The 21,816-nt window shown below is 29.9% G+C and overlaps 4 protein-coding genes across 7 annotated transcripts; 1 reads left to right on the forward strand and 3 right to left on the reverse strand.

The window, feature by feature from the left end:
* Nucleotides 1–386: 386 nt before the first annotated feature.
* LOC105254715 (major facilitator superfamily domain-containing protein 6) lies at nucleotides 387–9,917 on the reverse strand. 2 transcript variants are annotated; one of them, XM_011263574.3, is made up of 11 exons: nucleotides 6,248–6,383; nucleotides 3,776–3,950; nucleotides 3,214–3,431; nucleotides 2,557–2,858; nucleotides 2,030–2,366; nucleotides 1,664–1,854; nucleotides 1,425–1,561; nucleotides 1,206–1,321; nucleotides 833–1,078; nucleotides 563–709; nucleotides 387–476 (listed from the first exon to the last, which is right to left on the reverse strand). In XM_011263574.3, exons 3-11 carry the CDS (start codon nucleotides 3,269–3,271, stop codon nucleotides 406–408), a joined length of 1,605 nt encoding a protein of 534 aa, XP_011261876.2. In that variant the 5' UTR covers nucleotides 3,272–3,431; nucleotides 3,776–3,950; nucleotides 6,248–6,383; the 3' UTR covers nucleotides 387–405. The 2 variants fall into 2 exon arrangements, with proteins under 2 accessions (XP_011261876.2, XP_011261877.2); XM_011263575.3 differs by lacking the exons at nucleotides 3,776–3,950; nucleotides 6,248–6,383 and adding an exon at nucleotides 9,835–9,917.
* LOC105254713 (transferrin) lies at nucleotides 3,936–15,883 on the forward strand. Of its 3 annotated transcripts, none has more exons than XM_011263571.3 (17): nucleotides 3,936–4,116; nucleotides 6,573–6,901; nucleotides 7,955–8,047; nucleotides 8,628–8,730; nucleotides 9,139–9,272; nucleotides 9,657–9,784; nucleotides 9,867–10,011; nucleotides 10,116–10,273; nucleotides 10,440–10,561; nucleotides 10,686–10,837; nucleotides 11,236–11,482; nucleotides 11,571–11,719; nucleotides 11,902–12,060; nucleotides 12,324–12,431; nucleotides 12,515–12,645; nucleotides 12,757–12,912; nucleotides 15,386–15,883. In XM_011263571.3, exons 3-17 carry the CDS (start codon nucleotides 7,957–7,959, stop codon nucleotides 15,563–15,565), a joined length of 2,163 nt encoding a protein of 720 aa, XP_011261873.1. In that variant the 5' UTR covers nucleotides 3,936–4,116; nucleotides 6,573–6,901; nucleotides 7,955–7,956; the 3' UTR covers nucleotides 15,566–15,883. The 3 variants fall into 3 exon arrangements, with proteins under 3 accessions (XP_011261873.1, XP_011261874.1, XP_011261875.1); XM_011263572.3 differs by having other exon boundaries at nucleotides 6,573–6,876; nucleotides 15,386–15,565; XM_011263573.3 differs by having other exon boundaries at nucleotides 6,573–6,716; nucleotides 15,386–15,565.
* LOC105254712 (isoaspartyl peptidase/L-asparaginase) lies at nucleotides 12,940–15,263 on the reverse strand. Its single transcript, XM_025408739.1, has 5 exons — nucleotides 14,946–15,263; nucleotides 14,627–14,858; nucleotides 14,395–14,547; nucleotides 14,144–14,303; nucleotides 12,940–13,798 (listed from the first exon to the last, which is right to left on the reverse strand). The coding sequence occupies exons 1-4, from the start codon at nucleotides 15,111–15,113 to the stop codon at nucleotides 14,236–14,238; spliced, it is 621 nt and encodes a 206-aa protein (XP_025264524.1). The 5' UTR covers nucleotides 15,114–15,263; the 3' UTR covers nucleotides 12,940–13,798; nucleotides 14,144–14,235.
* A 396-nt stretch (nucleotides 15,884–16,279) lies between the features above and the next one.
* Nucleotides 16,280–21,791, reverse strand: LOC105254717 (WD repeat-containing protein 60). Its single transcript, XM_011263579.3, has 16 exons — nucleotides 21,737–21,791; nucleotides 20,366–21,115; nucleotides 20,098–20,217; nucleotides 19,868–20,034; nucleotides 19,522–19,672; nucleotides 19,308–19,448; nucleotides 19,006–19,146; nucleotides 18,607–18,918; nucleotides 18,358–18,530; nucleotides 18,069–18,282; nucleotides 17,783–17,934; nucleotides 17,568–17,707; nucleotides 17,427–17,485; nucleotides 17,197–17,351; nucleotides 16,977–17,109; nucleotides 16,280–16,902 (listed from the first exon to the last, which is right to left on the reverse strand). Exons 1-16 carry the CDS (start codon nucleotides 21,785–21,787, stop codon nucleotides 16,780–16,782), a joined length of 2,982 nt encoding a protein of 993 aa, XP_011261881.2. The 5' UTR covers nucleotides 21,788–21,791; the 3' UTR covers nucleotides 16,280–16,779.
* Nucleotides 21,792–21,816: the final 25 nt, after the last annotated feature.

Consider the following 21,816-nt stretch of genomic DNA (forward strand, 5'->3'; position numbering starts at 1 on the left):
TACATTTATGTACAATTCATATATCTTTATATTCAAAAATTTTTATTTTTTTACATCCGCGCGCTTCTTCTAATTTTAATTTAAAAAATGAGATATTTAAATATATTTTCATTTTCTTTTAAGCCATTTAAAAATCAATAATCTGGTTGAATATTGACAGAGTTTTTTGGATAATGTTGTCAATTGAGTAAAAAAAGATTTTATATTATACAATAAATTTTATAAAAATAGTTTCATATTATTTTAATAATCATTATATGTAGATCTTATATATAAAATTTAAAAAATAAACTTTAAGGAACATTGTACATTATTGTTACATATACCTGTATATGTAACAAAATAAAATATAAGTTTATTTTTTTATATTATTATTTATAAAAAGATTGTATAAAACGCTTGTATTTACGTTTCTGCTACAACACAATGCCTCCGTGCATCTTCAGGCTTTTTCCATTCAACATTATTTCGTGTATCTGCAATAAAAGACAAGAGCTTTTTTTCGCAAAATTCTGAAGAAGTCATAATCTTAGCGATTTAAAAATTACTTGTGAATCCTTACCTGGTGTCTTATATTTTAAGTACAAATTGTGAAGAATGAGGTACATTAATGCGGAAAATATTGCGAGTATTGAAAATATTCTTAAAGTGATTGCACCACCCACTTTGTTGTACAAGATACCTCCTATTAAACTACCAACCGCAAATCCTGAAAAAATATAAATATATATTTCAAGAATTTTTATTAACTGCGAAAATATAAATTCATATTTTTGCAAAGCAATTTTTATTACAAAACAATTCGATGTGTAACTAAATGTCGAATTCTTACCGAAACCATCGTCCATTCCTGCTACTATCCCTTGAACAGTGGCTGATGTGCCAGGTGGTGATACCGCGCTCGCGTACGCTACTATTGTCGTGTAGCAGAGCGCGTATGATGGTCCTTGCATAAAAAATTCTATCGGAAGTACCCACCATGGCGTTGGCGCGAAAGATATTAATCCTAGACGCAATGCGTAGGATACAAAGCAAAATGTAAAGGTGTAACCATATCCAAATTTCTTTAATATTTTACCTGAAAAAAAGAAGAAATTCCATATTACATTTATGACCGTCACATGTTTTCAATTATGGTTTTCGTTTTCAATTACAATGGTTATTTATTCAATGCACAAACTTTGTGATACAAGAATACTTTTTACCAGATAATGAGAAGAATATTATCTCGCCACCGAGAGTTTCTGCGGCTACTATTAAACCCTCTATTAATTTAATTTCACCCATATAACCGGTTGTCATAGCAAGATCTTCTAAATACCTAGTAAAAAAACATTAAATAATAATTCTATTTGTATTTATATTGAATGATGGGAAAATGTCCGAAAATACAATAAAACGCATCGATAGAAATAAAAATTTACCAAAACAAAAAGTAAATTATGAAGCTATCAAGAATGCCGGCGAGAGTAGCAAAACATAAAAATATAACGATAGGTTTCAATTTTAAAAGCGCGTATACATCCTTTAATATACTTTTCGAATCTGACATAAGTGGCAGCTGTAACAAAAACATAGAATAAAAGATAAAAATAATATAATTATGAATAAAACTATCTCTTTCTTTTATTTCTATTTTCTTTTTAATTTATAATATAATTACCTCCAGTTTTTGGCAGCAAATTAAATCCATACAAGTGAATGTAAGCACGAGAAGAAACGCAGGTGTATAAGTTTTATAGATTCCTCCGTGCGACCACAAATCTACTGTGTAGCCGGCTAGAAATGCGGCGATACCAAAACCAACTGTACCCCATACTCGTTGCCTACCGTATCCCATTTGCCCACCTTCACCTAAACAAATAAATAAATTCAGTGAGAAAAGCATTTTTCCCTCTCGTTTTCGTAATACTATATAAAACTGCACATCTAAATACTGCCAATTACATAAAATGTGGATAATATTTTTATATTTTGACTTAAAAAATATAAAATATAAAAATATAAAAAATTATATAAAAACACTTACCTAATATGTCAAAACAAATCGCATCGCTTATACAATTGGAAACATTAAAACCGATGTTGCCAAGTGACATTAAGAGAATAAATCCCCAGAAAGTAATGGAAGTATACAGACATTGAGTATCCTCGAAATTATCACAAGTAACATTGCAATTAATTGTTATCTCTTCTTGACACGATGACGTTTCATTAATATTTAAGAGACATGTAGTATTCGGTGAAATAAGTACTTCTCCTTCAACTGCATGAAAAGACACTCGCGTGGAAAAATTCGTATCCTTGCATATCCAATGACATGTAGTATCTTTCGTTCCGTTACATGATACTATTGCTGAAGTATGCTTAAATAAACAAAAAATAATACATTGAAATATAGCTCAAAATGTCTGAAAAATTTATACGTTTATACTTATAAAACTAAATACACAAATTCTTGTAAATGAATTTGTGATTTTTAGTGATATATTTCATATATTTTACTATTAATGCGTTATTAACAAAATATTGTATTGTAAGAAAATAAAAATTTACAAAGTCCATATCGCAAGACGGCAAGGATGAGCACGAGATGTTTTGAAACTGATGATCTGGTAGCATCGGACCCGGCAATACTGGCAGAAAGTACATCAAAATGTAACAGCCACTTGTCGTAGCCAGCAATATTATAAATATCAATTTTCTCCAGGTGCGAAAATAGTCTACGACAAAGCCGAATGCTGGTTTCGAGATTAGAAATAGAATAGGTAAAACTGCGGTAATGCTGCCCATAACTAATGATGAGATACCCAGTTGCTTGCCATAAACTGGCAGGAACGGTAAAATAGGACCCATTGCTATAAAATAAAAAAAATATTATTTTCTTACTGTGCATATATATATTAAAAATTAATTATTAAATTATTAATAATTAATTATTAACATCTTTAATATTGCCATAATATATGTAGAAATATAATACATGTTTTTTTGATAAAAGTTATATTTATATATAAGATATATTATATATGTGCACATACACACACACACACAGATCTTTTATTATATATTAAATTTATATTTTATATATTTCTACAATCTTCTCATATTATATAAATATAAACGTTTCTTTTTATATTTTATTATATGAAAAGATATACATTTCAAATACATACATTAGATAAGAGTTCTTAGTATCTAATATATATTTACCTGCCATGAAAAAGAAATAATGTGCCTTTACAGGCAGTTGCATATAATTGATTTTCATGATAAGGTCTCGAATAAAAAGATAGATACTGCCCAAAAGATTTTGTATCCTCGCACTTTATGCTTTTATGTAAATAAAGATATTAAATCGATTAATGCAATCATGTTTATAATCTAATCGTATCAGATATGAAAACAGAATTGCTTCAAAATAACGTTACCTGAAAAAATATCGTCAAATTTAATTAAATATTTAAAATTTTCTACAAATATATTATAATAGCGCAAAATGTTATAAATGTTATTTTGCATATTTGGTATTCCGTGAAAATTATATTTCGTATAATATCGCGTGTGCAATTTGAATTTAAATCGTCGCCATTTAATCGATATATTTCAAATTTCAAGAGAACACTTCGAAAACTTCAAAAGAAACTTTCGTTTTCTACAAACTTCAGACACTTCCGAAATGGCGTCGTACGATACTGTAATCAGCTGTTCGCTGTCATAACATTAACGCACGCATTTTACGCGATGTTTTTTTTTAGAAACAGTTTATACGCACTCGCTCGCTCCTCGTACACTCTCGTGATCGTCGCTCGAATATATTAATTCCCAGCTGGCGGAGTTGTTCGTCATTTAATGAATTCACCGTGTTTAGACTGTCTGTCCACTCAGCGCGAGAAGTTTGTCCCCGAATTTTTCGTATCTTTTAATCGCTCGACAAGCATGCTAAGAGACTGTTGTTATATGTTAGAAAATATATATGTGTGCGTGATCGAAAATACACGCTACTCTATCTATGTCATCCCAACTACACTTGTCGCACTCGTTGCACGTAAAAGACGAGACACGCGTGTGTTTATTCTTCGGCGAGATAAAGACGAAAGACGCAAAGAGCAGAAGGTACAGTTTCAATAAATTCTCTTATATTGACTTAATGTAAATTTTCACTAGATGAGCAGCACCTTTTTAATTTCGACACATTTCTTGCTGATGCATCGTATCGAAATCACACTTGCTAATGTATTGTGTCGAAATCACGCTTTGATAGAACAAGTACATTACATAATTATATTGACGTGTAACGGCACGATCTTTTAAAGTTCAATTTTGAGATTGTCATTATAAGTAGCAATTATTATATAAAAAATTGTCTTATCTCAATAAATAATTGCACATGCAACATGCGCTTGAATAATAAATTGTTTGGCGCCGCATTTTTGATTCACTAAACATTTGTTGTAAAATTCCATATGGCACAGAACATTGCAGCAATATTGCGGCAATATTACAATGTTGTTGTAATATTGTTACAATGTTCTGTGCTGTATGGGGTTTGACAAAAAATATGAATGTCAAATGTGGCTTGTTTATCGTTTACAATACCGATTTAATTTTTATACATATATCCTTTATACGCCAAATTGTGAAATTATTATGAAAAAGACAAAATTAATGAAAATCAATTCTTAAATTTTTCGAAAAAGAACTGAAAACGTTTGCTCGTAACTGAAATATCTTGTATCTGTGATATCTTGTATACAACTGCAGTTGTCGTTCATTATCTCTGATAACTTCTCCAAAAATAGTAAAGTTATTTCGTCATTAATAATAGTGATTTTTATATAAATTTATCTTGCAAAAAATATCGAAAATCATGTAATTAAAATGTTATACACGCACATATGTGAATCATGCTACACATGTATTAATTATATAATATTATATAATATTATTTATTTATATTTATTTATAATATTAGTTATTAATTTATATTTTTATATATTTATCACGACAAAACACCGGAAATCTACCGAGAAAATCTACTCGTTTGTTATCAATATTATTCTGTCGATAATGCGGCGTGAAATCAGTTTTTAAACGATGATTTTATCGTATTTCATTTTTATATATTTTGTTATCTTGCCTCTTATTCACTCGAAGGCCTTTAATGTTTCCTCGTATATTGGAATCACGTTGCAAGACAGGAAATTCCGATTCTCATTGAATATTTACGTTAATTTCGCAATGATTAGCGCAAAGAAACGATTGAATAATAATACTCTTGGAGTACACGACTGTATTCTGAATGGAGATGCTTTTCGATGTTCTAACTCTTTAACAGTGGATGATATATTATCATACAAGAATGATGTATCCTACCTAGTCATAAATTTTGTTTAATTGCAATTTACGATATATCATCATTCTCCTCACAAAGCGCATTTATATGAGTACAAAAGCTGATGCCAGAATCAAGGACAATAAAATCTTATCTTGTTGCTAATTATCATGACTCATCATTATAATTGTTATAATTTCCCGCCTACTCGTCTTATTATCAGTTTTTGCGCTATACATATACGTCTGATGATATTCACAACTAATTAAATCAATAAATTGCTATGCAAATAAAAATAGAAAGAAATAAAAACAGTTTGTATATTTCTAATAGATTCTAATGTAAGATAAAAATGTTTGCTTTTGTAATATCTATGTTTTCTTTCTTTCTCTCTCTTTTTAATTTCTCTATAATATCTTTAAAATATAGATTTTAAAATTGTATTATGTAAATAAACTCTCTTCGATTAATTCAGAAGCATGACAATGCATGTTATTGATTTCTCATTATTTCGTATTATTAAAGCACAAGAAATTACATTTATATAATTCAAATAAAAATAAAATTCGCGATATTATTAATCAATAGAATGAATCATATACATAAACTACAATTACATTTCCATCAAAAATTGAGATTAAATAAGTAGTTTATTGAAAAAATATATGAAAGAAAAACACAGACATAAATTATAATTCAATTATAAATGAATCGATTGCAGCAGGAAAAACATGAAACAACTCTTTCATAAGAATTTTTTATAACACGCAAGTTTTTATGATTTAGATATTCATCGATATATTTGAAATTATCTTGAGTGATAAATCAATTTCTTTCTCTCAACAGAAGTTTAAGAATTTAATTCCTCATATTTTGATAATACGATAATGGGATAATAATAACAATACGTACCAGTTCATCTCTAGCTATTGTTTATACAATGTATCATAAGCTATTGTATATACGTGTTTTAAAAATCCGTAATTTTAAATACAATATGTTATACAAAAATCAAAGTGTACAGCAATTATAAAAACACTTTTAATTTGTCAGAAATATATAAATTAAAAAAAAAATTCAAAGATAAGTCTTTTAACTTTCAAAGCATTTCTCGCTAAACAGCGTTCTTTCTTGAGCAATGTCACTTTCATAATATAACATGCGTCGTACGCATTACACAGAAAAGACTCCCATCTCAATCTCTCTGTCTCTCCCACCAGATTTAATATGATTCCAGCTTGCTACACACTCACACGCATGCAGACACTGGACGAATTCAGTCGGATCAGCGGTACCATCAGCTGCGTGCGATCCAAGTCGCTGGACAGTCGGAAGTTTCGACCGGTCGTGTTTTCGCATAACATGCGTTGAAGATTTTAAAGTTCAGTGCAAGTTTTTTTTTACGCATTTGCTCAAGCGTTGGATGATATTTCCGAAGACGGATTATCTTCTATATAGGCATACTTTTAGTTGAACGCATCACAACTATTTTTTCCAAGACGTTGCAAACAAGACGAGTAAAAAATCGCAGCCTACCGCATGTATGACAAGAATCTTGATGTTAAGGTGTGCAGTGAAAGAATTGGTGAAAATGTGGAGTTGATTTTTCGAATCGAAATGTCATTTAAAAAAAGTTGTTTTCACAAGATCAAGGATATTTTTAAAAATATGCGATATTTTTAAAAATTTCAAACTACATTTGAAAATTTTGAACAATTTAAATATTCAACAATTAGATACTTTCAAGGAATATATTTTTAGAAATTTAGAAATCTCAATGTGAATGTTTAATGGCAAAATATATAAATACTCATACTGGAGTGAAACTAACGAAATGGACATTTGATTTTAATTTTGAAATTGGTTTAAAATTTAGCAAATTTGGATTAGTTTAGCCAATAAAAAGACATTCTCTGTCAGCAAAAAATTTCAAGGTTAAAAAGCGAAAGTATACGCTTCATCAGCATATATATTTGGCATCGGCAAAATGCGTGCTCTTATATCAAAAGCACGTTACTGTTCTTACTTGCTTTATAATTAACATTATTGATAAAAAATTGTTAATATTTTCTTAAATAATAATAATTACAATAACTTAGTTTTACAACGAGCAAAAAATATATAAAGTATCTCATTAACACGAATTTTTCTATCTTCCTTAAGAATAAATGATACACAATATTTATAATATTTTAAATCGAAAACTGCTTAAAATATAATAAGTTATAAATTTACCGATCAAATCATGGATCTAACCAAAAATTATTGAAAATAGATATTATTTTCAGAACGAAATTATTTTTTAATATAAAAAGGAATAGTAAAATTCTAAATAATTCTAAATAATATATATAAATAAGATAATATAATTTTAAGCATGTGTAGAATAATAATTTGTTATAATTATATGTGACATTTCTCGAATATATATAAGTAAATTTGTATGCGTGTCGGTTCGGGAAAATGTAACTGATGATAAGTTTATCGTAGTATAACATGATTATTCTATAGTTAGCTTTTATATGATAGCATGTTGAGAGAATTTCGCGAATGTAGACTCGTTAATTAGAAAAACTCCTATTCAAAGCAATATGTAACAAAGATTTTTATTCTCAAAAGGAATGGCGACGATCCGAGATATGCTTTATTGGCTTATTTTCATGCTTATCATCTTTGTAAACATCCACGGATTTGTCAATATTGAGAAAAAATGTAAGTAAAATCGCAACGATACTATCAGATATATAAATACTATAATAATATTTATAATATTTATTATTATATAGATATATAAATACTATAATCATACTTATAATATTTATTATTATACTAAAAATTTTTTAAAAATATTTTTCATCAACGTTTGCGTAAAAAGAAAAATATATCACGTTTTGAAAGATTATGCAGAAGAAAAATTATCTATTTACAACAAAATAATATTAATAATAAGATTGTGAAGAAGTCTCATTGTTAAACTGTTAAACTATAAAATTGCTAATTGCGTCACGCGAGTTATCGTTTCATTATAAAAGAAAATTGAAAGATTGTATGGTTAACTTATTAGTCGATACCTTCCGCGTTCTTCTCATAAAGCAATTGCGACAAAAATATTTTTTTCAAAAAACTCGTAGAAAATCTTTAAGTTCTTACATGCTATTACTATTACATGCGAGATATTAATTCATAAGGAAAAAAGCATATGTATCATAATACCAATAAAAATAATAATAAATAATTTCCAATTATTTCAAGAAATGATGATATGTAAATGAAAAATACGTAATCGTTTTAGGGAGACTGTGCATAGTAAAAACCGAGTACAATTCACATAAAATTGTTTCACTTTGTTCGCGTCTGGCTGATAGTCCAATAACATGTATCATAGAAATCGATAGGCAAGTATCACATAGGAATTTTTAAAAATCTTAGTTTTAATATTTCAAAATTCTACTTCTCAAAAAGCCATATCTTTATTATTTTTTCACCTATCAAAAATTCCGACTATTATTTTCAAACATTTCTCTTCCAATTAAAAGATAGATTAAAATTATAATATAATATTATACTCTATATAATGATATATATTATATTTTGTTTAATAATATCTTATAATAATAATAATAATAATAATAAATACGATAATAATATGTATTATATAATATTATCGAAAATATTTCGCAATTTTTCTCTATTCATATTGATATCTATGGAGATATGACTTTTTCAGATCTATTGCATGGTTCAATTAATTTTATTTTTTTATGCAAACAGACTTCTAATATATAAAAATAATTCTAATTTAGGTTTGGTTGTGTACGTCGCATGATCGAGAATAATGTCGATTTCACTGTATTGGAACCAGAAGAACTTGTAGCGATAAAAAACTATTACTTATACAAAGTTCTAGTCACAAATGAATTAAAACCCGCCCAATATGGTAATTAAGATAAAATGCGAAGTTTTTTTCATTTTAAATTTTAACGATTCATCTTTTGGCGAATTTCCAACTTATTATTTCTTAATGAAAATGTTGAATGCGATTTACAAATTTTATAATTAAATCTCATATAAAAAAATCTAAAAATCTTTGCTAAAAAATAAAGTTTGCTTAAGTTTAATAGAGTTATATTCTTTTCTTATGTATTTGTTCTCACACATATCTGAAAAAATTAATTATTGTATAATTATTATACAGATTATCACTCTTGAAAGTATTTATATTTTGAATTTTTGAAAGAGAATTAATTAATACTAACTTGCTGTCAAAAGATCTATCGTTAAAATCACAGTAATCTCAAGTGAGACGCGTTTTTTTTTTCAGAAACGGAGCGTTTTCAAGTAGTGGCCATAGCGCATAAAAATGTGCAACGCATATGGGATATTAAAGGCAAACGATTATGTCATCCTGGCTTTAATGCTATCGACAATTGGTCTAGAGTTTTTTCAACGGTTAGTGAATCTTTCTTTCTATGTGCGCACATTAAAATTGTTGCACTTACTTGACGTATCATCGATCTCTCGTATATTTCAGTATTTGGAGAATTTGATAATTCCTAAAGAATGCGACTCCAACATGACGCTATTCGAGAACAGAGTGCACGCTTTATCCAAATTCTTCGAAATGGCTTGTATCGCTGGTCCCTGGTCATCGGACACGATATTTGATTATCAATTGAGTATGTACGCAATTCTGGAAACATAAATGCATCTATTAAATTGTGAAAAATAGAATTAATGCGTTTTTATATGTACATAAATAAAATCTCATTATGGTTTACAGAATCGAAATACAAGAATCTCTGCGCCGCGTGCGACAATCCATCTAGTTGTTACATTACTGATCAATATTATGGAGAACAGGGTGTTTTATTTTGTCTCACCGATAACGTGGGAGATGTTGCCTGGGTCAGATTAGACATCGCTCGTACACACTTTAAGGTAAAGATCAGCTTATCGTTCATATTCATTTCCATTGACCGAAACAAAAAAAAATTCGTATAACAATTTGTGGAAGAATCGATCACGTCCGCTGATCTAAAATTCTATGACGGATTGTAGCGCGATTCTCTAATGCAGTATTAACATCTGCCGTGGCTTGATGCAGGAGCAGATGATCGTTACGCAGGATTACAAATTTCTGTGCCCGGATGGTACCACAAAACCGCTTATATTCGATAAACCGTGCGTTTGGATATCAAAACCATGGCCGATCATCGTAACTACAATGCAAGTGCAAAATTTATATTTTCCTAATTTATATTTATATTTTCCTAATTTTAATTCACTTTGACATTTTGCAAACATATGCAAGATCGAAGAATCAATTATCAATTATTTTACTTCTCGATAGGCAAAACGCCGCAAAGGTTGCCGACATGATGAAATCGGTTTCTAACACAACATTTTGCTGGAGAAACACCGTGTTGCAGCTGATGGAAAATTATTACATAACTTCGACCGATATAGACACATTGGATATACCATCCGATTACTTATCCCGATGTAATGTATATATACATCGAATAGAATTAACTTATGTGTTTTAACAATATCAGTTTTCTTCGCGCTTTAGATAACATATGTTAAATTAATGTAAAATTTTAAATGCAAATTTCTTTTTTAACTGTACGAATGTGCACGAGCAATTAATTCCTATTATTAAGAATTTATTAACAATTTAGAGGCGGTTAATTATTAATTTAACGTTTATTAACTAAGATTTTGGGAAAATTTTAGTAAGTTCAGAAAAATAGAAATTAATTAAAGAATATTTTAATGATATCAAATTTTCTAAAAAAAAATATTCGGAATATAAATATTAAATATTTTATATGTATTTAGAAAAAGATAAAATACCTGATATTGTTTGTTCTAATACTTTTTTTATCTCTCGATTGCAGTTCCAAGTTTCGTAAGCGCTTATGCTCAATCAGATTGTCGACCTTCAAGAGACGTGCGATGGTGCGTAGTGTCCGATCTAGAATTGCGTAAATGTGACTCATTGAGAGCCGCCTCTATCGTTTACGGTGTGCAACCAAAAATATACTGCTTCCAGGAAAAGAACAGAGAATCGTGCTTGAAAGCCATACAGGACAACCTAATGGACATCTTTTTTGTGCAACCCGAAGAACTTCTTGAAGCTAGGATGTAAATAAAGATTATATCAACCGAGAGATATAATAGATGAAAAGGAAAAAAGTATTTTTCCTTTATTTTTAGATTGCTTTTTTCGTAGGAAAGGTTTGAAACCTATCATCCATGCCATGGCTAATGCAAAAGAGGATGTGAACAGAATCGTGGCAGTTGTAAGAGTTAATTCCACATTCTATACCATAAAGGATCTCAAAGGTGCCAGAGCATCCTTCACGGGCTACAGAAGCGTTGGTGCGATTTTATACAGATATTTATATGTACTTATATACATACATGCATATGTGTATATGTATATTATCAAAAATTATAAAATTATATTCTAATTTTAGTATAACATTATAATTAGAATACAATTTTATATTTGACTAATCGCCAAATTGTTTTTGATTGCTTAATTATTGATGTTTTACCAGGCTGGAATGCTTTTGTGACATTGATGAGAAACATGTCGGACAGAAATTGGGATTGTTCAGATGCGCAAGTTGTTGCAAAATTCTTCAAGAACAGCTGCGTTCTCGACTCAAATAACAACAAAGAACTTCCAGTTAATTTGCACTCTTTATGTAAAAAAGGTAAAATATGATGGATGCACAATTGCGATAAAACATAAACGAGCATCGACCATAAAGATATGAAGATATAATGTACAGACACGTGGCAGATTAATCTAAATTTTGCACGGTTTGCTAAGAATGACGTAAGAGCGATATAAATATCGAGCATGATAAAACTAACACTATTCTCTGAAGTTAATAAATCCAGTGTAATTACATAAAGACGATTATACCGACGATAGAGTAAAAAAAAATAAGATTATATGTATGATTTTTTGCAGATATGAAGCGAGCGAACGATGATTTAGGTGCCTTCGATTATTTAACTTCGGGTATCGTCGACGTTGCCTTCGTCAATCTCAAGGCCATAGAAAAGAATGTAAATGTCGGTGAGTTGCGCTGATTATTTCAGTTTACTAATGTTTTCTGTATTACTTTTATGTATTACACGTACCTTTTTATAATATCGTAGGTGATTTTTATCACGAAAAAATTGATCATAAGCACGTCAATTGGATGCCCAAGTATAGGATATTAGGTCAGACTTTGATAGATACTTCGCGAGAAATTCCATATTTGCTCGCTTGGACAACTCTTGGTTCGGTATAATTCCATCCTCTTTAATAACTTAATAAAATAGATGCATTATGTGAATATAGATTCGTCTTTTCTTTTCTCTTCTTTCAGCTTGTAATTTTTCTTTTGTCTTGATAGATAGTATCAAATGAGAATATTACGGATCTAAGACGCCAAGAAATTTATTTCATGCTGCTTGAAATGGATAGATTATTTGGGAAGAAAATCAAAGGACAACTACCTGCGTTCTTGTTATATGAACCTTACGACGGCAATCTCAACATTATATTTCCTGTAAGTTAAACATAAAATACTAAAATATAAAATTGTATAATTTAATATTAGCAATTTAAAGAGACAAAACTGACATTGTCATAAAAAGGTCGCTCGAAAATTGCTTCAAATTCCATTTTTCTAAAACTCCTTATGCTTTGAAAGTAAAAAAAATATAATTAAGTTGAAGCAAAACAAGCAAAATATTTTTGGTAGAATTATATCTATTGAGTTTATCGCGACTCTGACTTTGATTGCTATTGATAAGATTTTCTACTTAACGTTTCAACTAATCAGAATCTTCGCACATGCAGTCTAATGGACGTTCGAGGACGTCAAGTTTCTCCGAAAATCTTTCGTTTCTCGCGCATCCATAATATACGTAGCCTTTGTCACAGTACGCCCAGGGAAAGTGCGCACACTTGAAGGACACGAATGGTTTTCCTTCGGCGGTCACTAAGATTACACCTAGGTCAGGTTTCGGTGAAGATACGTCCATTTTTTCCTCGAAATCCCGGAATATCGTAGTGACTACTTCATCAATCGATGTTGTCTTGCATCGCAATCGTCGCAGGATTTGCTGTGCTGGAGCGTATTTGTAGATAGCTTTATCGCAACCCGAGACGGACACCGAGCCACTTTGATCAACGTAAATGCCGCAACCGATCGCTGTACCGGTTGCACTCACGCTTCCGTACAACTTTCCCATTTCTCCGGCTGTCGAAGTCCCGCTGGCGAGACGTTTTCTACGATCATATGCCACTGCTCCGACTGCACCGAGCTAATAATGCTTTCCAATATTATGTCTGATACGTATATTCGTGCAGCATAATTATAAAATAATATATTTTTGTACATACAATTCGAATGAAACATAGCACAAAAATGTTCTAAGTTTATAACTTGTCTAAAGAAAAAAAAAAGAAAAATTTGATTTTGATTTAAAGTAGATAGAAAAAAACTCTTTTTAATAAATTATAGATTTATAGTTTAAAACAAGATTGAATTTATAATTTAGTAAAGTGTCTCTAAGATATTAAAATTGATGAAATTTAAATTTAAAATTTTGTAAATTTTTTAAATTTAGAAAACCTTAAAAAATTTCTATAATTTATTACTATTCTAATATTATTATTCTAAAATTTATTACTTTTACTTCAACATCTCATATCAATTGTTGCAATCATATCTATGAAAAAATTTATGAAAGAATATCTATGAAAGAATCTAAAAAAGAGATGAATTGATCAACCTGTAAAATATCAGGTTCGAGGGTTAGAGATTCGTCTGATTTGATAATTGTGACTTCTGAAACGCTTTTTTTCTCTTCTCTGTGTCTTTCGATCACACATCCCGGTATACATTCTTTCGCATCGGATTGCTTCTCTTCGTCTTGTAGCTGTCGTGTTTTTCTTGTATCGTTCAATGTTTCTTATATTCGATATCATCAATCTTATTAATATTTTTAAATAATTATATCCTCTTATTGTTCTTTATTTTTACCATTATCTTCTTCTTCATGTAACGATGTCTTTGAATCAATCGTTACGATCAGTTGACCGGGTGACAAAATGGGAAGATTTGATTCCAAGGCCAACTTTTGCGCTCCATCTTCAACTATCAACACATGTTCTGTTCGTTGCAGGACCAGTTTGGCTGTAAGAACATTGAGCGTTTTGGACGGATCACTTTAGAGGGATAAATATAAATATAATATTGAATTGTTGTGACAAACCTAACGTTATAGGATGTGCTATATTTCGAACGGCGCCTACGCAACCCACGCGTAAATCGTTTGTCATTATCGCAGCGTCCATCACGACCTCCCCGTTTGCGTCTACGGAACCTCCATACGCGCAATTAAAATACTTTTTGCTCTCCATGTGGCAAATTGCACGCTCGACTGCGTCCAGCGAACAACATCCTTTAATCAGATCGTGATACGCTACCACAGCAGCATTTTTCACCTACATCCATTCATTGAATATCGTATTTTTTTCTATAATTTATAAAACTTTTATGGATTGTTCGGTGTAGATAACAAATAGTTTAACCTCGTCGAGCATAAATTTTCGCGCGTATCGAGGAATTTTTCCGGCACCTCCGTGAACAATGATAACTGGAGCCACCCGCGGCATTATTTTTTTCTTCTTCTTAATCTGTGTTTCGGCATCAATTCTGGCTAAGATCTCTTTGATCCAGGAACAATAATCGCACATCATGTCAGTAGTGGTGTCTTTACGATTTTAGAATTTTTATCTATGAAACAGTTTTCCTGATGCGTCTATTAAATATGTGAATCAAATACTGATAAATTTTGTTTCAATTTGAGATACACAAAGTGCACCTTTTTATACATATGTCATTTGCAAGTAAAAAAATTGCCGATGTTATTTTTTTTTTTTTCCGCAATAAAAGATATCAAAAGCATTCTAAAAAATACCTAGTTGTAAATTTGAAATAGATATAATAATTATAAGTTTTGTTGTTGCAGAATGGCACGCATCATTTAGAGTTAGATGGACGTCAGGTTCTGAATGGACATAATTACAACGAAATCGTGGAAAATTTCGTGAAGCAAAATGCAGAAGCAGTTTGTAGTGTCGCGAGTATGTGGATCTCATTTCTGGGAACTGTTTCCCTATGTATAATTGTTGTCATTATTCTAAGTTGATTGTTGAATTGCTGACAATGAACTATATGCTCTCTAGGAACAAGACAATGTCATATAATACGGAATAATTTATTATTGATGATGCAATCGAAAGGAAACTGGATTTGCTTAAAAAATAGATCTTTTTCTATACAGTTTTATTTTTGAGAAAATAAAATTTAAAAAAATGTGAGATTAGTAACATCTTTTCTCTATCTTAAGTTTGTATAATTTTTAATGACATTGCATGTCATAAGGAAATCAACAGTACGACTATCATCAAATATATAAAATTTGTTTTACAGTATATATTCTTTTAATGGTCTAGATATTGTGAAACAACTATTGAGAAAATATATAATTTAAATATATTCTTACAGATATATATATATATAATTATATATTTTACATTAAAAATAGAAATTATTCAAGCTTAAAAATAATAAGAGACATTATTAACTGTGCAATTTTTAAAATAAATTTTCTTAAAAATAAAATGTGAAAAAATTTTATTCTATATTTCTATTTTATTTTCATAGATAAAATTATTTTCTTCACTTTTTCAATAATACCATCAATAATAAATTACTTGTAATGAACAAAAATGTGACATCAAAATCTCATTTAGACTATGTATAAAATATTACATATATCTCAATAGTACAATATTATTTCATATATCCTCTTTCTTCTTATATTTATATATATTTTATACAATACTAAATAAATTTATGTATAAATGTGTTATAAATACTATTATCTACATTGGACGGTATTTATTTTTTCTGGACGAAATTACGATAAAGATATGTGCAAAAATCTCACTTGCTATTCAACTAGCTTCTGTAGAGTGTACAACATTCTAATTGTTTCCAAATGGTGCTTCAGTACACATATTAGAAAAATTTAATTTCGTTAGAAGATAGATATACCAAAGATAATTAGTACACACTGTATTGTAAAATATTTAATTCCGAAATATACGAGATTGTCCCTTAAGTTAAAAATATTTAATTAAAAAAACAAGTTAATTTCAACTTGTTTTACATCAATACTTACCACATATTTAATATTTAAATCATCTATATTTTAAGTGCACGTGTACATTGGAAGTATAAATCCATGAATCTATCTAATTCTTCAAAAGTATTAATAATAATTGTAATTCTAAGCGATTTTTTCTACTGGTGACCTTTTATATAAACCTTCCTTTATGAGTCTATGTTTATTTTTATTTATGGAATTGAGACGTATTTCGAAAACACGTTCAATTCTTCTAAAAATTCTTCTTTTTTCGAATAATAGAAATCTTTTTTCAATTTGTGCACCTCTACGTTCCCAGATTCTGTACCAAGCGCCTAAAAGGACATATTTTGAAATATAAAATGTACAGAAATCTCTTTCAAGTATAAATATCTATCTTTAAACTCACCAAGTATTGATTCATCATATCTTGATCCATTATGCAAGGAGATAACTGCATGCTACTTATTTTTCCTCCTTTTTGCATAGACAATGTATATACAGGGCAGATGTCACTTTTACTCAAATCCCATACATGAATGCTGTTGGTTTTACAGTTTTTGTTTATTGCACCATTTTATTCGTTTATCTATAATCTCTGTTCTTTTTTATTTGTGTAAAGAACTTACCGAGAATTATTGTCCAAGATATATACAGTCAGTGGTTTCGTTTTCGACCATTGCAAAATTTTGATTTTGTCCGCATACTGTTCATTTTTTAGTTGTACAATCGGTCTTTCTGTATTCAAATAATGAAGTCGAATCGTTCCATCGTTACAACCGATCTAATCGACATAAAGATCAGATTTGATAAGAATTAAATAAAATTTCAAACCTATAAACAGCAAAAGAAGTCTTACCCAGAAAAATGATTGACCAAAAGGACAAACATCGATGCAAGTTGAACTACCGCATTCGCCTATAATATTTAATTATGTAATATAATTCTAAGATAATTCTATCACGATGTTATTCTATTCAACGACAAGATTGCAACTCACTTATTTCAGTTGGTTTGTACATTAATGGATTAGTTTTGTTACCAATACAAGTAGCATGCAAAACATCGGTGCTGTTAGTCACAACATAAATATTATTTATACTCGCGCTATCCACATGCATATCAATAAACGTATTCATTCTAAAAGAAAGTCGAACAATTAGAAGTTTTGAACATATATATACCCAAAAAGATTCACATATTTATTATATTTACATCTCCTTATCTCTTCTTGTCAGAGACATTTTCTGATTCTTTACAAGTCTTATGTTGCCCCAGTGAGAGAGGCCCAAGTCATCGATATTTATACCCATATTATGTACAATACTCCATATTATAAGATAGCCATCCTCATCTAAACTACATATCTGTTAAATTTGTTAAGAGAAACGAGAATTAATAGAAAATTAATAGAATTATTAATTCTATTAATACAGGGTTAATTAATACAATATTTCTAACAGGGAAATGTTAATACTATGATAAATGACAGATTATCAACCTGGATAGGAACGAATTTGTTGCTTCTTTCTTTAACAAAAGTAGTCTCAATCTTAGATTGCACGCGTATCGCAACAACTTGCGACGTGTGTGCATCTAACTCTGTAATTCCTGTTGTTGTATAAGTGGGGGTTCTTATCACCCAGTCCAACTCATTATCTGTAATCTTTTGATGCCACATTTCATCATCTTTCAGATCCCAGAGGCTCAATGACCTATATTTTTATTTTCTCATTTTTATATTAATAGAAAAAAATGACAAAGTTTAGAAAAAGATTCAAACCGCATACCCATCCTCCAGGCCGGCGAACACAATGTCGCAATTCGTTAAATGAAAACAACAGGCAGTAATGGAGCATTGTGAATAGAATAACTTTTTCGGCATCGAAGGTTCGGAAATATTCCAAACACATCCGATGCAACAATCGGTGATGTAATCTTGTTTGCTTATGGTTTCTATCTCCTGTAAAAGAAAAAAAATTGTTTTTTTTTAATTATTTTAAACTACAATAACTTAATAGTTTAATAGTTTTATTTACCTCTTCTACAGGAGCATGTATAGTGAGCAGAATTTTATTTGAAATGTTCGAATAGTGTATAATCTTAACCGGTCTGGTAGCTAAGAATGTCACTGAATCTATTGAGAGCTTCACGAAACCATCACTAAACAATAATTCATCTACATTGTTTTGAAAAACGGTACCACCGTGTTCTTTTTCTTCCAGTAACGATAAGACGACTGCACCCGCGCGATTAAGAAATTCATTCAATTGTAATACGTCATACGATGGCCGTGATGTAAGATTTATATCGTCTGTTTCGTCCATATCATTTCCGACACCATTTTGTTCCTGCAAAATTTAATAAAAAATTTAGCATAATAATTTTATTTTATTGAATTTATCAAATTCTCTAAATAGTAGAGGATAAATTATTACCATTTTAAATAAATCTATATCCCGTTTGTCATGTAATTCTTTTCTACAAGTTACGGGGAATTGCGTCCATTTATTCTTATTATGTACTTCATCCGTTTGTATCTCGATATCCATATTATCGTCGCCAGTTTGAGTAAATACCTGATAATATGTAACATTAAATAAGTATAAAATATATTATGTAACATGTATATGTAGCATGTTATATACATATATGTAACATGTATATGTATGTAATATGTAATATATGTATATAAGATATATGAAACAAATCATCAATCATAATACAATGCATTACATACTTGTTGAGTATTTAATTTTCCATAATTTCTTATAAACTCATCATAAGGTATAGGACTGCATTCTAAAAGTGACCATTCCATAAAATCCAGTTTTATCATTTCTAATAATTCCTCACCTCTGCCTCGAGGTTTTTGTAAATTCTACAAAAAAAGGCAAATTTGTCAGAAAAGTACACAATAATTGTACATTGTTCATTCTTATAAAAGTAATTACCTCTTCGCGTTGGTTTTCTTTCGATTTACGAAAATCGATAAATGGTATTTGCGATAATGGCGGGGATCTAGTAAAATCCCCGGAACGACTATCCTCGAAACCTTCATCAGTAGACGACGGCAAAGATTTATTTTCCACTGGTCTGTCATCACTGCTCCAAAAATAAATGTAAATGCGTTCAAATGATCACACGTTTTTATTTTTTTCAAAACAGAACAGTTTAGAAGAACATGCAACAAAATGCTATATAAAAATGTAACACTCAGACAATAAGAAGCAAATAATAAGCTTGCACATCAATATTCATTTATTTGTCTCTTGATATTTGATTTTAGTTATTACAAACCTAAACGTTTTGCCAACTGGCTCTCTTAATTCAGGTAACGGCGGTGTGTTGGATTGATTTGCGAGTATAGATTCTACTCGTGCCGCCCGTTTCCTCGCTTCCGCGAGATCGTAGTGTCCCGAATCGAGCATTCGTTCCTCTTCCACTTTTACATGTTCCGCGCTTTTCTATATTTTTATAAAATTATATATTTTAACATATATATAATTATATATAGTATTAAATGATACCTTTTCTTGTGAACGTAGTTCGATGGGTTCTAGATGGGAATTGCTTCTACTGCTATCTGATTTTTCACTAATTAACGAAGTATCACTGTCGGTGCATTCTTGAAAGTCTGATTCATAATCCTGAAAGAAGTAGAATGATTTTAGTTTCGATTCACTTTCAAGTGAGTATCTTGAAATTTTTTGAGTAAGTTAATATGTATAATTTCAAGAGATTATTAAAGTTATAATTCTTATATACAATTCTTTTTTTTTTCTTATACTTTTTTACCTCAAAATCATCCTCATAATCGTAGTCTGCCTGATCCGAATCTGCTTGTGCAGAATAATTAGGAGCATCTGTTGTAATATTTTTCTTTTGGTCTATTTTCTCCGCTTCTTCTGGTTTCTTTGCAGCACTATGCAGCATTCTTATCTCACTGGGACTCAATGTTCTAGACTGTCTACGCTCTTTAGTTAATAGTTGTAGTTTAACTTGATCAGAAGAATCTTGCAATTTTTCCTTATCTCTTGATGTTCGATGCATAGTCTTCTCATTAGATTTAAGCTTACTCGCGATTGGCTTTGGCATATATACAGTGCTAAGACCTCTTTTCTCTGAATATCCAGTTTGCTCTCTGGATTTCCTCTTTTTAACTGTACTATTATCGCTCAATTTAATAGCATTTTCAGACTTCGTCTTGGAATTTGTACTCTTTTTTAACAAATGACTAGATGAAGCATTATGCGGACTAGATTTCAATGTTGAAGAAGAACTTTGCTTGACAGTCTTAACTTGAGAAGATCCAGTAGATGGCTTACTAGTACTTCTAATTGATTGTGTTCTATTTGTTATGGAATTCTTTAATAGTTTTGATTTGTCCCCATCTCCTCTATGCTCAACAGTACGAGATTTTCTTGAAAGATTAGACTCCAATTTTTTCGACGTTTCTGTACTGTCTTCCTTGCCTGATAGAATTTTTGATTTTGACCGTGTACGTGTCTTAGCTTCATCTTTAAGTTCAATTTTCTTAGTAGTTCCCTAAAAGGAAATAAAGTATATATTACTAATAAAATATATAACAAAACACTTAGATTAAGATGTAGAATAAGATTGGATAAATACAATGTTTTTTTGCAATAACATTTTATATATAATAACAATGATTTAACTATGAACTATGATTTATTCAAACTATATTTTGGAAGAAAAAAAACTTTTTATTTCAAATATATATGTATATATTTCTGTATATTTTTTTATATTTATAAAATGTGAAAAGAATTGTTGTAGGAACTACATGCATTTTTAGACGTTAGTTTCTAGACCTAATTTTTACATCATTGATGCTCATGAATAAAACGTCAAAACAATGAGTCATGCGTTCTATGTTGATGAAGGATGTGCATAGTGCAATTTAAAATGGCAGTAAATACAAAATCTATATTTCGTCTTATCATAATGACATTCATAGCAAAGAAATGTCAATAGTTTCGAGGTTGACGTATGTGCAAAGAGGATTCTTGAAAACGTCAAATTTGCATGATCGCGATTAATTAAAAACGCACAAAAGACACAATTTTCCTATTTCTTACTATTATTGTAAATCTAATACACAACTCGATAATTTTGCTAATACATAAGAATTTCTGACATACTCACTTTATTAGACATTATGCAAATTGATCGGCGTTGACAACTACAAGCGGTCATAAGGCAACCATGATGTAAACTAACGCGAC

The sequence above is a fragment of the Camponotus floridanus genome, unplaced genomic scaffold (assembly GCF_003227725.1).
Source record: "Camponotus floridanus strain SB8 unplaced genomic scaffold, Cflo_v7.5 scaffold1, whole genome shotgun sequence".
Classification (NCBI taxonomy): Eukaryota; Metazoa; Arthropoda; class Insecta; order Hymenoptera; family Formicidae; genus Camponotus; species Camponotus floridanus.

Coding starts and splice junctions, on each gene's coding strand:
- LOC105254715 (XM_011263575.3), bottom strand. CDS start 3,271: ATGAAAATCAATTATATGCAACTGCCTGTAAAGGCACATTATTTCTTT. Junction 1,855..2,029: donor GATTTGTTTTGACATATTAG/GTAAGTGTTTTT, acceptor TTATTTGTTTAG/GTGAAGGTGGGCAAATGGGA. Junction 710..832: donor AGGAATGGACGATGGTTTCG/GTAAGAATTCGA, acceptor ATATTTTTTCAG/GATTTGCGGTTGGTAGTTTA.
- LOC105254713 (XM_011263571.3), top strand. CDS start 7,957: ATGGCGACGATCCGAGATATGCTTTATTGGCTTATTTTCATGCTTATC. Junction 11,720..11,901: donor CACGGGCTACAGAAGCGTTG/GTGCGATTTTAT, acceptor ATGTTTTACCAG/GCTGGAATGCTTTTGTGACA. Junction 12,432..12,514: donor AGAAAAGAATGTAAATGTCG/GTGAGTTGCGCT, acceptor ATAATATCGTAG/GTGATTTTTATCACGAAAAA.
- LOC105254712 (XM_025408739.1), bottom strand. CDS start 15,113: ATGATGTGCGATTATTGTTCCTGGATCAAAGAGATCTTAGCCAGAATT. Junction 14,548..14,626: donor AGCACATCCTATAACGTTAG/GTTTGTCACAAC, acceptor ATGTTCTTACAG/CCAAACTGGTCCTGCAACGA. Junction 14,304..14,394: donor ACATGAAGAAGAAGATAATG/GTAAAAATAAAG, acceptor GAACGATACAAG/AAAAACACGACAGCTACAAG.
- LOC105254717 (XM_011263579.3), bottom strand. CDS start 21,787: ATGACCGCTTGTAGTTGTCAACGCCGATCAATTTGCATAATGTCTAAT. Junction 18,919..19,005: donor ATATAGATTTATTTAAAATG/GTAATAATTTAT, acceptor TAAATTTTGCAG/GAACAAAATGGTGTCGGAAA. Junction 17,935..18,068: donor ACAAATTCGTTCCTATCCAG/GTTGATAATCTG, acceptor CAAATTTAACAG/ATATGTAGTTTAGATGAGGA.